General features: G+C 40.8%; 1 protein-coding gene across 3 annotated transcripts; it reads left to right on the top strand.

The window, feature by feature from the left end:
- The first annotated feature begins 5,024 nt into the window (after positions 1 to 5,024).
- Positions 5,025 to 15,975, top strand: TMEM184C (transmembrane protein 184C). 3 transcript variants are annotated; one of them, XM_031046824.2, is made up of 11 exons: positions 5,025 to 5,359; positions 6,771 to 6,901; positions 6,996 to 7,032; positions 8,990 to 9,195; positions 9,944 to 10,018; positions 10,872 to 10,965; positions 12,371 to 12,483; positions 13,163 to 13,262; positions 13,757 to 13,928; positions 14,187 to 14,390; positions 14,522 to 15,975. In XM_031046824.2, the coding sequence occupies exons 1-11, from the start codon at positions 5,243 to 5,245 to the stop codon at positions 14,533 to 14,535; spliced, it is 1,263 nt and encodes a 420-aa protein (XP_030902684.1). In that variant the 5' UTR covers positions 5,025 to 5,242; the 3' UTR covers positions 14,536 to 15,975. The 3 variants fall into 3 exon arrangements, with proteins under 3 accessions (XP_030902684.1, XP_005146625.1, XP_030902686.1); XM_005146568.3 differs by having other exon boundaries at positions 14,187 to 15,975; XM_031046826.2 differs by lacking the exon at positions 5,025 to 5,359 and having other exon boundaries at positions 6,794 to 6,901; positions 6,967 to 7,032; positions 14,187 to 15,975.
- The last annotated feature ends 402 nt before the right edge of the window (positions 15,976 to 16,377 follow it).

Here is a 16,377-nt window from a genome sequence, read left to right as displayed (position 1 = left end):
ATCTAGCTGGAGGTCTGTGACCAGTGGAGTCCCTCAGGGGTCAGTGCTGGGACCAGTGCTGTTTAATATTTTCATTAACGACCTGGACGAGGGAACCGAGTGTACCCTCAGCAAGTTCACTGAGGACACTAAACTGGAGGAGTGGCTGACACACCAGAAGGCTGTGCTGCCATTCAGCGAGACCTGGACAGGCTGGAGAGTTGGGCAGGGAGAAACTTGATGAAATTCAACAAGGGCAAGTGTAGAGTCTTGCATCTGGGGAAGAACAACCCCATGTACCAGTACAGGTTGGGGGCTGACCTGCTGGAAAGTACTGAAGGGGAAAGGGACCTGGGGGTCCTGGTGGATAGGAGGATGACCATGAGCCAGCAATTGCCCTTGTGGCCAAGAAGGCAAATGGCATCCTAGGGTGCATTAGAAAGGGGGTGGTTAGTAGGGCAAGAGAGGTTCTCCTCCCCCTCTACTCTGCCTTGGTGAGGCCACATCTGGAATATTGCATCCAGTTCTGGGCCCCTCTGTTCAAGAAGGACAGGGAATTGCTTGAAAGAGTCCAGCGCAGAGCCACAAAGATGATGAAGGGAGTGGAACACCTGCCTTATGAGGAGAGGCTGAGGGAGCTGGGTCTCTAGCTTGGAGGAGACTGAGGGGTGACCTCATCAGTGTTTACAAATATGTAAAGGGTGGGTGTCAGGATGATGGAGCTAGGTTTTTTTCAGTGATATCCAGTGATAGGACAAGGGGCAATGGGTGTAAACGGGAGCATAGGAGGTTCCATGTGAACATCAGGAAGAACTTCTTTACTGTAAGAGTGACAGAGCACTGGAACAGGTTGCCCAGGGGGGTTGTGGAGTCTCCTACGTTGGAGATATTCAAGGCCTGCCTGGACAAGTTCCTGTGTGATGTACTCTAGGTTACCCTGCTCTTGCAGGGGGGTTGGACTGGATGATCTTTCGAGGTCCCTTCCAACCCTTGGGATTCTGTGATTCTGTAATGTTAGTCAATAAATTAAATATGGTCATAGATGTTACACTCTTTTAGTAAACTGAGTGTGCCTGCTAAGGATATTTGTGTGACAGGAAAATTTACTATAATTCAAATTCCTTTCCTTAAAAAATGTATATTTTGTATTTCTACCCTGAACTCTTCAAATGAGAATATGTAATGGTTTGAGCATGTTTTGAGGGTGTTTTTGTTCAAGCTTTTTTCCAGCCAGGGGGAGTCTGGGAGGAAGGAGAGACAGGACACCTGACCCAGGCTAGCCAATGAGGTATTCCATACCATAGCACGTGATGCCCAGGATGCATACTGGGAAAGAGAAGGCTGGAGGGGTAGAGCTCTGGAGAAAAATGGAGAAGGGAGCACATGGTGCTCGGCCGGGCAGGGTGGAGTGAGTTATGGGTCGGTGGCTGGTGGGTGTTGTATTCTTTTCACTTGCTGTTTGCTGTATCATTATTATTTGTAGTAGTAAATGGCAGTAGGGGTTTTGTGTTATGCCTTAGCAATTAAACCGTTCTTATCTCAATCCGTGGGGGCTACATTCTTTGGATTCTCCTTCCTAACTCTCGGGGAGTTGGGGGACTTGGTTTAAACCACGACAGAATACTAAGGGTTTATGTTTACATCACAAGAATTTTGAAACTTGTCTCTTAAAAAGCAGGGCTTCAATTTTAGGCAGACAGCACATCCTAGTGGTGATTTACACTATTCTATGATATTTGGTTTACACAATACCTGCCATAGCTACATAAATACTCTTCTGGTACCCTTCAGTGCACACGCTTTTCTTCTATCAAATAAGAATGAAGGTGGGATTTTGGAAAGAAGTGACAGTTAATAAAACTGTGATAATTCAGGAACAGGGAATATTTTAATATTGGTTCTATATATCTTTAAAGCAAAACCTATTTCTAAATATTTTAACTCTTTTTACACAGAACATACAATGAGCAGTAGTGCCATTTGTCCTTCTGTATTCGTTTTCCAATAGGAAACATCAACATTTCTGGTTTTACTTCAGTTTCACCTGTACAGGTTTACCTGGGAAATATGAGTAAAGGGCTATACATGCTACTAAATACATATCTGGTCAATAAAAATATAGAAGTAGTCATCAAAAATGCATCTAAGACAGCATTTTAATTTGTTGTGTTTTTGCCAGTCAGGTATGCAGTACAGTCAGCTGTCTGTTGAAGCAGGCAGCAATCAAGAGAAAGTGAAAACAAAATGCTTTTTAACAGTTAAAACAAGTTAAAAACAGTTATAACAATATTTTGAAATTGCCCCATTTAGAGATTTTTAAATTACTTCTTTGGTGAAGGGCTGTGAAATATGGGATACAAAACCTTTCAACATATTTCTCGCTCTCTGATAATATCATATTTACAACGTATATCCTCTCAGTAGGAGATACTAGGTAATATGTTTGTCTCTTAAAAGAACACACCTGTAAACAGAGTGACAAGATGTATAGGCTGGATTGCTGGTGAAATCGCTGGAAGGCATGTCCTGTGAGAGTAGCTGAGAACTTTGCATTTGTCTAGTTTGGAGAAAAGTAGGCTGAGGGGTGATTTCATTGCTCTCTACAGCTTTCTGAGGAGGGGAAGTGGAAAGGGAGGTGCTGGTCTCCCTGGTATCTGGTGATAGGATATGTGGAAATGGTTCAAAGCTGCGTTAGGGGAGGTTTAGACTGGACATTAGGAATCATTTCTTTACCAAGAAGATTATTAAATACTGGAACAGGCTTCCTGGAGAGGTAGGTGGTTGATGCACCTAACCTGACAGTGTTTAAGAAGCATTTAAACAATGCCCTTAATAACAGGATTTAACTTTCGGTTAGGCCTGAAGTGGTAGGGCAGTTGGACTAAATAATCATTGCAGTCCCTTCCAATTGAAACATTCTATTCCATTCTCCGTTCCTTTCCCTCCCCTTCCTTCCTTGCTTGTTTCTTGCTGTGGCAGTATTAATGAGAAAGAAGCCCACTTTTGCAACAGAAGCTAATACCATGAAGGAGAGTAGGTAGTGAACATGGACTTGAACTTTTTGTATTGTTCTTTCTTCATATATGGGCTCACATACTTCCTTCCCCTTGAATCAGTTTCAGTTACTCTACAGTAATTTTATTGCCTGATATATTTTTGGTATTGTGTTCATAATCAAAATGTTTAGAACAATCTTAGCTGAAACACATTTTCTGCTATTAATATCCGGGTTTTCCAAAGGCTCAAAAATCAAGACTCTGTTAAAAGGATCCCCAGTTTTCAGTTCAGCTTCACAATCTTCTGCTGCCTGATTCAAGTTCAAGATGTTGCTGCCAATCTTAATGCCTTAATTCAGCTGAGATGAAAACCTGCCACATAGTCCCTGTGCCTCATTTACAGGCGAGTCCATCCTTCCCTATAATGCTGAGGAACATATGCAGGCCTCACATATACTCATCTAAATGGTGAGTGAAAGAGATAGGTTCCAGCAGCTGAAACTCTATTAACAATCCCAGAGGAGTATGTATATTGTGTTTTAAAGCTGTGGCTGCACGGTAAGATCACAGTTCACAAACATTTTCAGAATGAACACTGACAGGGCCTGTAACAGCAGGTACAACCTAAACAGCACTGCCTGCTTCCCAGCCATACCAGATCTTTTCCTGGAATAATTTATGTACCAAGGTTTGAGAATCCTTGTTGTAAAAAAACACCCCAACAGTAACAAAAGGGAGTTCTCAACAAAAATCTGCTAACTTTCCAACAGAAAGCCATGAACAAAAAAAAGGAGAAAAAATTATTTACAGGTAATGCTATTTTCTATAAATTAATATATTTTTACACCTTATGGTTGGAAGGGACCTCTAGTCATGGTCCACATGACAGTTTTCTTTCTTCACAGGTAAGAGAGTATGGGAGGAATTTGTTTATAAGATCTTTGTCAGAGTTGAAGAATTTTGCTGTAGAGAAGTTGTTGAGCAGCATCTTTTCCACCACATTATGCCACCATATTATTCTAGCATAGATTTTATTCCTATGAATTTCATAAACAGTATGGTTGAGGTTTGAAAAAAGTCCTTCTCCAGATTTTTTGTGGGCCCCCCTTAGGCACTGGAAGCCTCTCTAAGGTCTTCCTAGAGCCTTCTCTTCAGGCTGAATGAGCCAACTCTCTCAGCCTGCCTCTATAGGGGAGGTGCTCCAGCCCTCTCATCATCTTCATGGCCACTTTTATAGACTTGCTCAAGCAGCTCTACATCCTCTGTGTGTTGGGAGTCCCCGAGATGAATGCAGTACTCATGCCAGGTTCATACCACTACCTGTCACCCATTTTTATAATTGTGACAGATTGCTCACTTTGCCCAGTGTCAGTATCCACTTTGCCCAAAGGTGAGCATCGATTAAGCTGTTTTACAGAGGCTTTGTTGACATGGATAGTTACAGCTGTCTCTGTTAACTCAAATTCCTGAAACCTCTGCCTGTTCACACACTTCCTAACGTAAATTTCACTAGCTCCGGCTCTGCTTGAAGTCCACAGGCCTGGCGTTTCCCTCTATCCACTGCCGGCGCAGGGGTCGAGCTTGCTGCGGTCCGTCTGGAAAGATCACTTGCGTTCTCCCTGAGGGGCTCGTCACTTAATAACCTTTGCCGCGAAAGAGGAAGGAATAGGGTGTGTGTGCGTGGGGTGATATCAGCTCATCTGCCGTCAGCCAGGCACAGCTCGGGAAGAAACAACCACGATGGAGCGCCGCTACCTCAGCCGAAACAACGATCGTACACCACAGCACCTGCCCAGCAACCCCGCCTCCCCGCGGGAGAGACCATTGCCGGAGGGGAAGAGGCAGGGGAGGCAGGGACGACAATACTCGCACTGGCCGGGCGAGACCATTCGCGCATCCTTCCGGGGAGGGCACGGGAGCGGGGTGCCCGCAATAGGCAGGACGAGCGGGCAATAGGCACGGCCGCTGAGGCTGAGGCCGGGGCGGGGCAGCAGGAAGTGCTGCCGGGCGGAAGCGCCGCGGGGCGGGGCCGCGCTGAGGCGGGCCGGGCCTGGGTAGGGCAGGGCCGGGTTGGGTTGCGCTGCGCTAAGGTGCGGAGTGGAACCGGCAGCCGATGACAGCCCGCGGGGTGTGTGGGTGACTCCGCTCGTGATGTGCGCCCTGCGGGGGCTGCCGGGCCCGGCCCCGGCCTCGGCCCGCTGAGGCGCCGCGAGCGCCGTTTGGGTGCGAGGAGCCGCCCGGTTCGGCGGGGCAGCGTCGCCTTGGCCATGCCGTGCACCTGCGGGAACTGGCGGCGGTGGATCCGGCCGCTGGTGGTGCTGCTGTACATCGTGGGGCTGCTGGTGGTGGTGCCGCTCTGCGTGTGGGAGCTGCAGAAGCTGGAGGTGAGGGCTGGGGCCGGCGGGCAGCCCTGGGGCTCCGCTGAGGCGATTGGCAGCGCGCTTCAGAGCCGGGTACCGACCCAGCGAGAAAGGGTGGCTTGGAGAAGTGCGGGGCGCCAGTATGTGCGCTTGCACTGCTGGTAAAGCACGAAGGAAACGAGATGGAACAGGACGGGAATTCTTTCTCCTTCCGGTTCAATAATAGTGTTTAAACAGTTGGTGTGATGTTGAAGAAACTGGCGTCGGTCGATACAGGAGCCCGGCTGGAGCTTTGCCATGCCCAGAACTTAGGTTTTAACACTTGGTAGTAGTAACACGGGCATTCGCAACCTGCTATGCTGGGTAGCTGTGTCTGATCAGGGAGAACTGAATTAGTGGATACAAAAGCCTCATTCCCATGCTGGTGGTACCGTAGTATGTCATAATAGTAGTGTATGATTCACGCATATGATAGGATTACTTTTCTAACAGAAAGTAAAATTTTAATCTTAAGAAAATATATTGTTCATTTCAATACAGGCTTGTTCCGCAGGAGATGTGCTCTTACATTCAAGACAGGTTTTACTGTCAAGTGACTAAAATCATACCATGTGTATTAAATTTCTGATTTTAAAACCCTGTTTTGATGCTTTTGTATGTTCAACATAATGGATGTGTGTATTGAAGTGGTATCTGAGATTTCAAAATCATTAAATCTGATACTGGTAGCAAAACTACCCAGAAGTGATCTTGGAACCAGAAATCAACAGAAGACTTAAGACGTTGATGTGCAATAGGGAATCAGAGAAGAAATTCTCAACCAAAAAAAACGTGGTTGAGAAGAATCTACTGTGTTTCTCAGGTTTTGGTACTTAGGATTATTAATATAGTTACTTTTTCAGAGTGTTGGTTTCCAATTGGAGCCCTGTGTTCTAGCAGACATATACATATGTATGCACACATGTCTATTTCAGATTGTTAAATGTAACTAGTTGAAACTGATTGCTACTTGGACCTTGATTTTAAAGCTAAAAATACTTTAAATCCGCAAGCTTTCAGGAACTTTGTAGTGAAGCACTGAGCTGAGACAAGTTCCGGACCTGAAGCAAGGAACTGGTTGTGGCTTTCAGCAAAAATAAATACTGAGCATCACTGTGCTTTTGTAGAATGTTTTGTGTTTATTGGTGATGGTTTTGTTTGGTTCTACGAGATTTCTCATCTTGTTTAAGTTTTACTCTGAGGCACAACCACAGATTGCCTGGGAGACTTGGTTTTTGTTAGAAAACCTAAACTCTATATTGGGGATATGTACTTAATGGAGATCTTAAAAATGTATTGACATAAGAAAGATAAATTATTTTTCTTGCTATACTAGTAAAATTTTTAAGTATTAGTACTGAAACTTTGATGTTGCATTGTTCTTTTTCTTTGCAAGGTTGGAATTCATACCAAGGCATGGTTTATTGCTGGGATATTTCTACTAATGACTATACCAATATCTCTGTGGGGAATACTACAACACTTAGTTCATTATACTCAACCTGAATTACAGAAACCAATAATAAGGTACCAGCTCCCATTTTACCTTTGCTACAAATGTTGAATTTAATTCAGACTAAAAATACTTCTAGTAATATTAAATGTTCTTTTGTTGTAACAGGATTCTATGGATGGTGCCGATTTACAGTTTAGACAGTGTAAGTGTTCTCTTACTGTTAACAGCTCAATAAAATTCTGTGTGCTGGGGGAGTGAGGGGAAAACAATGTCACAGTTAGCAGAAACTATGCTACATGGAGAGTTGTAGTCCTGGAAATGTCCAGGCATTCTTATTTATGGAATTTGTCATTAGTCTAGTTCTAGTGATACTACATTCTTCTTGTGGAACTTATGGGATTGCTTTTGCTGCCGCTTTTTAAACTTGGTCCTTGAATATCATTTATGCCAGTTGTGGAAAGGGGCATGACAAGAGCCTGCTTTTGGTCCTTCCATCTTCAGTCACAGCTGAACTGGAAAACAAACTGATCCAAGCACTGTCTCAAAATTCAGTGCCTTACTTTTGTTTCCCAAATTATGCTTAGTGCTAAAATTCTCCCTTTTTGCTCAGGAGGCAAAGGATAAGGTCCCACAAAAAAATTCATCCTCTGTATTTAATGCCATAGAATTGGCCATAGCAGATATTGTTCATGTAAGTATGTCACCTGTGGAGATGATTTCAGCTTGGGCTAAGCAACATACTAAACCTACGGACTGTGCAGGATGTGTGTTTACATGCTGTCATCACCTCCTGACATTACAAATATTTGTTTCCTCCATAAAAGACAACTTTCCAGGAACTTTTCCTTTGATATTTTTTGGTTTGGTTTTGTTTTTTGTTTTTATTCCCTCTCTCCCCCCCCTACCCCCCCCGAATGTTTCTGAAGTGTCATCCTATGTATGCTCTCTGGTTTTTATATTTGAAAGACTGTGATTTAGAGAGATCTTCAGAGTGAAGGAGAGTGGGGAGTGTTTCCTATGGGGAATATCAAGTACCTCAGGTTGATACTTCAGTTTGAAGTACAGAATTTTTGTTTGGAAGAAAATTACCTGCTAAGTAAATGAGCTCTAGCCAGGCATTCAGGGACATTTCTGACATACTGAAATCTTTCTTCAGGCTCCTGGATCTTACTTCTTTTGCTGCATATATGGTGTCCTCCTAGAGTGTTTACTCTGAGCTGAACATAAAGTTCCCGGATTCAAGAGCTGTATTCTCAGTTTACTAATTGCAGTATTGCAACTTCCACAAAGGTGTTGCAGTATCTGTCATATCTGGTATTTCTTAACTGTGATGAGGATGTGAAGCATCTTTTTTGTAGTTCTATTAAGAAGGTCAGAGAAGGCACATTTGCTCTGTTACAACCAAGGGAAGCAGTGTAAACTCAAAAGACCTGCCTCTTTAACATGCACACACCACGCCCCCCCAACCAAACAAAAATCAAAACCAGCAGGACAGGTTGCACTGAACAGTTTCAGTGTGATACTCTAAATTGGAAGCTCTGACAGCTGATGCATAATCACAGTTCTGAAGAAAGAAAAAACAACCCAAGAAAAAAGAATAAACAAATGACCCCAAATCACTTTTCTGTCTGAAATTCTTGTTTAGAGGAATGACTACCACTTCAAGTCTAATCTGTTACATTCCTCTACATTTTGCAAATATGCCAGAACAAACATTTACATGTTAGAAACCAAAATAAATCAGCTCTGTACTGTCAGACTAAAAACGTAGTTTTCAAACCCATATTGACAACGAATATGTGAATCTGGGGAAACAGTTCTATCTTGTCTCCTGACAGGAGTCGGTTATGTGTAAGAGCATCTCCTTAGTTACTTTTTAAATGAAAGACTGGATTGTGTGGTTGAAGATACAGAGCATCTCCTGCGCAGTGCTGTAAGCATTTGAAGCAGCAGAGATAAAATCTGTACTAGTATTTCTACAGAATGTTATTTTTTTAGCTGTAGCATCACACTCTCATCAGCCAAATGCTTCAAGCCCTGTTTAATTAGTGCCTGCTGCCTGATGAAGTATTGCTTGTTGAACTAGCCAGCCAGTGTTGTCATTAGGATCACTTTGGTCTTTCTTGCGTGTAATCTTTTATGTACCTCTCTTCTTACAGTGGATAGCTTTGAAATACCCCAACATTGCAATATATGTGGATACATGTCGAGAATGCTATGAAGCTTATGTCATCTATAACTTTATGGTTTTTCTTTCAAATTATCTAACCAACCGGTATCCAAACCTCGTATTAATAATAGAAGCAAAAGATCAGCAGAGACATTTGCCACCTCTATGTTGTTGTCCGTCGTGGGCTATGGGAGAGTGAGTATATGATGACATCTTACAATTTTAACCTGTGTAATCAGACACAAATGTTTTGTTTTCGTATTTAGTAGCATAACTTTTGTTGCTTGGCAGAGTTTATCAACTATGATTGCCTACTGAAAGCACCAGTAAACTTGTTTCGTTTAGCTGTAAAATACCCTACTAATCACACTTCTTTCTAACATGCATTAACTCAGGTGGTGCTGAAGGAAACTTTTAGTTTTTGAAAAGTATTGGAAAAAGGTCCCCTTGAATTTGCTTCCTTTGCCATCAGTATAATGTTTGCCAAAACCTTTATGTAGACCAGATAGCCTATTGCTTTTACTTCACAGGTGAAGGACGGAAGGCCATATGCCCCTGAACTGTTTGTTTCTGCATGCTTAATCTGATAAGCATCTCTTAAGAGATTTTGATAAAGCTCTTTAAAATATTAAAGAAAAACCATGAAAGTAAGTCATTCTTAAATGCCTTCAAGCACAGTGAAAATTGCATTCTTTTTGTTTAGCCCAGAAAGTTTTCCATGCCTAAAAGGTGAATCATTGAATATTTCCTGTTAGGTATCTATAAAAGTCTATTTTTTCTGTAATGTACAAATACACACTGTAACTGTAGTACCTGAAGTCCTGGAAGCTGAAGTTGAAAGTGCCGTGAAATAAAAATTCAGTTTAACTGCTGAGAGCAGGAAACTTCCATAAATGAATTGTCTTTAAATTCTTGTACAACAAATTTTGTCTTTCTCTTGCAGAGTTTTATTATTTAGATGCAAACTGGGTGTTTTGCAGTACACTGTTGTCAGACCATTTACTACCATTATTGCTTTGTAAGTATGCTCATAAATAATAAATATTGATCTTCAGGATACAATTTTGAGTTATGCTGGAAAAATTTTCATGCCCTTTTTATTGAACTGAGGCAGTTTGAAAGCAGACTTGTGTTACATGCTTAATGTGTCCCAGCAATTTGAATCTATCTGTGATTTCTTTATGACTTCTCTGTAGCGAGTGACTATTTGCAGAATTGAAATAAATACTTAATGCATGCTGCTGATAGCAGTGGGAGAGAATGTTAAGTGCTGTTGATGTGGGAAAAACATTTTAATGATCTCTTAATTTTTAGAGTCTGTTTTTACTTCTCCCTTTTCTCCCTGATTTCAACAGTTGGTATTTTTAATGTCAGGTTCATTTTATTAAACTTTGTGTGTGACAAACCTGACTATGCCATCATACGTGTTGTATAACCTGTTGTTATGAAGGAATAGCAGGCAGATAATGCATGTTGGTGCTGAAAGCTTAATTTCATCAACTCTGTATTGATGGTCATTACTGTTAATTGTGTGGGACTGTGGAAAAAAATTGCTACTTCCAAAGAATATCCATGTAAATATTGACTGTAGGTGTTCTAACAGTTAAAAGCAAAAAAGTTAAAAACTCCTAATGTTTAATTATTGAATTAATTGAGCAATGGGATATGTTAACCTTGCATTTGTCTATGGAACATACAGTATGCCCTTCCTATGCCTTATGCTGTTGGAAAGTGATTTTTGTACATATCCCCCAATGCCTGAATTTGAGTTCCAAAAGAGATTTTGGATTCTAACAGTTGATGGGTGTAATGAAGATACAGCACTTAAAGAAACCTATCTTCTACTGTGTACTCTTTAAAAATTCTTTCAGAATTTGTGAACTAGTGGGAGTGTACGACGAAGGAAATTTCAGCTTCAACAATGCCTGGACTTACTTGGTTATACTTAACAACATGTCACAGCTAGTGAGTATCAAGAGTTCATCTTTCTGCTCTTTTAATCTATTGTGTTAGTATTATGTGAGTCTTCTGTGTGAACTGTTGACAGGAATTTTGTTAATGTCTGGCAGTTCTTATGGGTAGACTATTTCTCATTGTAAATCAAAGTTATTATCTGTTAAATGTTATATATGAAAAATATTAGAAAAACAGATAATCTAAATCCTTTCTTATTTTTAACTATAAAGTTCTATAAAGCAATAGCGTCCTATCTCTCTACCCTAAACTGTTTGATGAGTGTTGTGGCCTAGGCGTGTTAGAGCTGCAGACTTGTCTCTGCAGAGGAGGTGACTTTACTCACTCATGGAGCTTCCTCCTAGCAGACAGCACTGGCTATGTTAAAAATACTGTGTTAGAAGCTGGTGGTAACAGTATTGACAGGGGGGAAAAAAGGGAACTGTATATTCAGTGTGGAGTGTCCGGCCTGCCTGACATCTTGGTTCAGCTGCCAGATTATGTCTGAGTAAGCTTAAGATGTCAGCCCCTGGACTTCAAAATTTCATTTCTGGAGGTCAGGGATTGCATTTAGTGGCTTGCTGGGAATGCAGAGGAATAATTTTCTGCTTGACCTGGGGCATGTTATACATGAGCTATTGCAAGAAGAAAGAACAGCAGCTCTGGCTCCTTGCTTTTTAGCCTTCTAGCCTCTAACCTTCTTCCTTCTCTTGGCCACAGCAGCAGGACTCAGAACAGCATAACATCCCATCTAGAAAGGGCATCCTCCTCCTACTGCCACCCCTCTGTTTGATGGTGGATGTCACAGAAGGTGTTCTAATTTCTTTCTGCTGTGACAACACTCCCAGCAGCAGCACTTACTTCTATATGTACTGGTTGACATGATTGCTTGAATAAACTTGATAGTAAGAGATTAGGAGAATATGTGTGAAAGGGCAGATAGAGTCCTTAGGTTTGGCTGTACATCAGTTTGGTTGCTTGCAGTTGTCATTAATAGGAAACGCGTTCAGATTTGCAGTGAAGATTGCATTCATTGCCTCATCTCTCATAAAGAGGCAACATTTGAAGTGTTCCTAACAGGAAGCTGAAAGAACATGTGCTTTTTGTTCCATTTTCCCTAGCTTGGCATTGAAAAGATCTTATGGAACCTTCCTATGCTTTGCTTGAGTGTGTAGACAGATGACCTTTGTCTGCCAATACCACAAATTTCAGAAGTACAATTCCAGGCAAAAAAAAGAGGTCTGCTTTAAAACAGCAAGGCAAAGATTGCATAAATTCAGAGCCTCTTGTCTAAAATAAATAGCTTTTAAAGTTTGTGTTGTGCTGTGATACATTCCTTAACTGAAGAGATGCTGTAAAACAACTCTCTCATACAATAAACAAGGTTTTTGAAAGCTTTTTTTTTTTTTTATGTTAGTTTGCTATGTATTGTCTGGTGCTGTTTTATAAAGTACTACGTGATGAACTGAACCCTATCCAACCTGTTGGCAAGTTCCTCTGTGTGAAGATGGTAGTTTTTGTTTCTTTCTGGTAAGTGAAATATTTGCTCATTACTTCTTGCTCTCAGGGTATATCATAAAAGAACTAAAAAAAAGCTGAATTGTTACTGAGTTTAGAGCCCTCAAAATATCTACCCATAATACTAGTAAAGTATTGTGAAGGGGGGAAAGGGTGCTCATACATTGGACACAGCAGTCTTGTTCACTTGAGATTATTTTTCAGGCTTGGTATTTTGTAAGGCGATGCTCAAGATCATAGTTTATTTTAGAATCTTCACTTGCAGTTATTTCAAAGAAAAATACATTTTTTTTCTTTTTAGTAAGTGACTATAAGTTAACCATGAATTGCTATTGAAGCATAGCTCACAATTGGCTGCTAATGACTAAGTGCATTTGACTATCTGAACATTACACTGTGGGCTGCAGTTACACCCTGAAGGAGAAGCAACTTGTTCTAATAACTAACTGAAACAACAGACTCTTCTTTGGTTATGTTCTCAGGTGATCTTTAGGACCACAGATGAATGACATCTCTTTTAAGTTTGTTTTCTTCCTCTTAAAATCTAAATACATAAACAGTGTGAGTTTTGTAAGGTTATTCCTGTGTGTACATACAAACAGGCCTCATTTACCAGCTTTACTTGCAGGGTTTTTGGCACTCCTGTTACAACAGCAACAATAATAATAATATATTAAAATAATCTTTGTAGGCAAGCTGTGCTTATTGCATTGTTGGTGAAAGTTGGCGTTATTTCTGAGAAACACACCTGGGAATGGCAAAGTGTGGAAGCTGTAGCCACGGGCCTACAGGTAGGAGCAGACAATGACTTATGAATGGCTGTATATAGGGTGACATAGCTGATCTCAAGCAAATATTGTCATGCTCACTTTAATTAGCGCAGGCTAGATTGGTACTGAATTTAGTATAACTTAGGCTGAGTTTCAGCCAGTCACCCCAAGTGAGTTTTACACTCAACACTTTTTATTTCCATGTGTTGGGCAGAAGTAATGTACCCCAGTTAAATACTTGCTTGTATTTCTTCTTGCAAGAATTCATTGCAGAGCTGCTGCTTGTTGAATATTTGCTTCCAGCAAGTCAGTCCCTCAGGCAAGGATTGTTTCCTGTATGTATTACAGTACATGTGGCTCTCCAAAGCCTGCCAAGAATATCCTGCCTCTAGTGGAAAAATAGCTGATGCCAGTATCCCAAGGCAATTGCAGTCTTTCAGTTACAGAAGAAACCCAGAACTATTTTTCTGCAGTTACAAATGATTAAATCAATATCTCTCTCTCTCTCACTGCAGGATTTTATCATTTGTGTTGAGATGTTCCTGGCAGCTATTGCACATCACTACAGTTTTTCCTACAAACCTTACGTTCAAGAAGCAGAAGAAGGGTCGTGCTTTGACTCTTTCCTTGCAATGTGGGATATTTCTGATATAAGGGCAGATATATCAGAACAGGTTCGAAATGTTGGTAAGTAACAGGCTGATCTGAATGATCTGTTAACAGCAGGTGTATTTTCAGCTTCATTTTTTTGTCGGTTTGTTTCGTTTTTTTTTTTATTGGAAAGACATTCTTTTATTTATTAAAGCTAACAATGTCCATGTAAAACTCTTACAAGACAAAGACTCATCTTCTAATTCAACATGCCTGTTTTAGAGTTGATGTGTTCGAAGACCTTGGTATAGTGCTGGAAGTATTAAAAAGTATTTTCATTTGGCATATTTCTAGGAAGGACAGTTTTGGGCCAGCCAAGGAAAATGTTTTTTGCTGAGGATCACGAACAAAATGAGCATACGAGTTTACTGTCTTCATCTACTCAAGACCCAATTTCAGATGCTTCTTCAATGCCATCTTCCCCCATGGGCCACTACCAGGGGTTTGGACACACTGTGACACCTCTCACAACACCGACGACAGCCCCTGCAGTTGATGGTATTTATAACACTAATGCTGTTCAAGATGGTGAGGAGTCACCTGAACTAGAGCACAATTTATCAGAGAAAGTTTTGGATAAAAGTTAGACTCACCTCTGCCACACATGTTCTATTAACATGTCCTCCTAGGGATGGAAGTTTGAAAAGCTTGGAAAAGCTGCTGTGCAGACAGGAAGAGGATATGGCTATAACTGACAGCTGAATTCAAAACCAATAATGGATGTATCAGTGAGTACCCCATGAGTATAAACCACGCACACTGGAACGGTTTCTGCATACATTTAAAAATCAACTCCTTAAACTGCTAAAGGCTTACACAATGTGTCAAAATTATGCTGACTTTTCTTAATACGAGAGAAGTATTTGAAAAAATACTCTGGTCTTCTAAAGATGATGTGTAGGTGCTGCTAGTGATGGAAAAGCCTAATTTCAAGAATGTAATTTAAGGAGGGCAGTAGCAAAAAGTGTATTAGCTTTGGTTGTCCTCTTAACGATAGTAACTTCCATGCTCCAGTGCTGAATGGAGTGTGGGTGAAATGGAAACTTCTGTACAGATGCCATCACCTTCCCCTTCCTATAGCTAAATAAAACTCCTTCATGAAGATTAATTATTACAGTGCATCAACAAAGCATCTATACAAAGCAAGCATTCCCTTCAGGCCTTGCTATGAAATTCCATGCTGAGCACATACGGTTGGCACTATCTGTTGTCCTTATAGCTCATAATTTGTCTTATACATTCAGCAGAGACAGCTGGGATGACAGGTTCTGAATTAATACCTTACACTTTATTTTTTTTCCTATCCTTGTAAAACGAGAGTAATGGTTGCTACCTTAAAATATGGGGGGAGGGAATAAAGGATGTCAAAAAGGAATTACAAACCAAAACCATTTTCTTAATATTGGGCTGCAGTAAATTATTTAACACGGAAGTTTGTTCTTTTTTTAAGCTGTTAAAGCAGGATACCTTGACAATGTGTCTGTAGTAATTTGTATTCATAAATTTGTGTGTATGTGTGATTACTGTATTATGCTTCTAGTATAGCCTGGATCCAAATGTAAGAGGTGATTTTTTTCTTACCAACCCCCAGAAAAGACCTTTGCTAAGGTAGAACTAAGTAGCTAGTCTAGTACTGGAGTTACCAGCATTAGATGTCTGACTAAGAAGTATGCTTGTATCAAAATGTTATTTTGCAAAACTGACAGAATCAGAGGACTGTTGTTTTTATCCCATTATCAGATTTTTACTCCTGTTGCATGTTTGCAATCTGACAGAAAACCCTACAGCACTGACCTTTTAAGTGACACCTGAAGTTTCTTTTCCAGCATTGTTAGCATTTACAGGATAAATGTTTAACTTCTGGCTGTCCCAGTAAATTCATCTAAGTGCTTTTTGGTTTGTTTTTTTTTGCAGTACTAGTGTGATGTAAATATCGCGCCTTACTCACTAGGCTGCATATTTTATAGGTGACTATATTTGCTGTATCTGAACTTAGTGGGAAAGTCCAAATCATAATTTTCAATTTGCCAAGTCATTGCCTTTGTTGTAAATAAGCAATTAAAGATTTTATTTAAACTCTTCACCTTCTTGCAATTTGACTTACTGTTGCAGTAATTTAGAGTGGGAATGACACATGAATACAGCTGCCCTCTTCATGGAAGAGGGGGATCTGCAGTGTAAATGAGTGTGCTTTCAGTACTTTAAGGATTGCACTGAAGAGGGAAATTCACTGGGCTTCTGAAGAATCAGAATCTGCTGATCTATGCTTGAGTCCAGGTATCTTCTTATCCGTGTAACAGACATGTTCTAAACTGCAACAACCTGCAAAAGCTCACAATGCCTGCAGGCTTCCACTTCAGTCACTATTAGAAAACAACTAATTTCCTGCGTGTATACAGGGTATTAGTAGAAGTATCAGAAAGATCAGAGCTGCCAGAAGCCAAGTAGCTTTTCAGTAACCTCACACTGAAGCAGTTTAATACCT

Source organism: Melopsittacus undulatus, chromosome 7 (assembly GCF_012275295.1).
Source record: "Melopsittacus undulatus isolate bMelUnd1 chromosome 7, bMelUnd1.mat.Z, whole genome shotgun sequence".
Taxonomy (NCBI): Eukaryota; Metazoa; Chordata; class Aves; order Psittaciformes; family Psittaculidae; genus Melopsittacus; species Melopsittacus undulatus.
The sequence above is the reverse complement of the archived record's forward strand: the minus strand, read 5'-3'. Positions and strand labels throughout refer to the sequence as shown.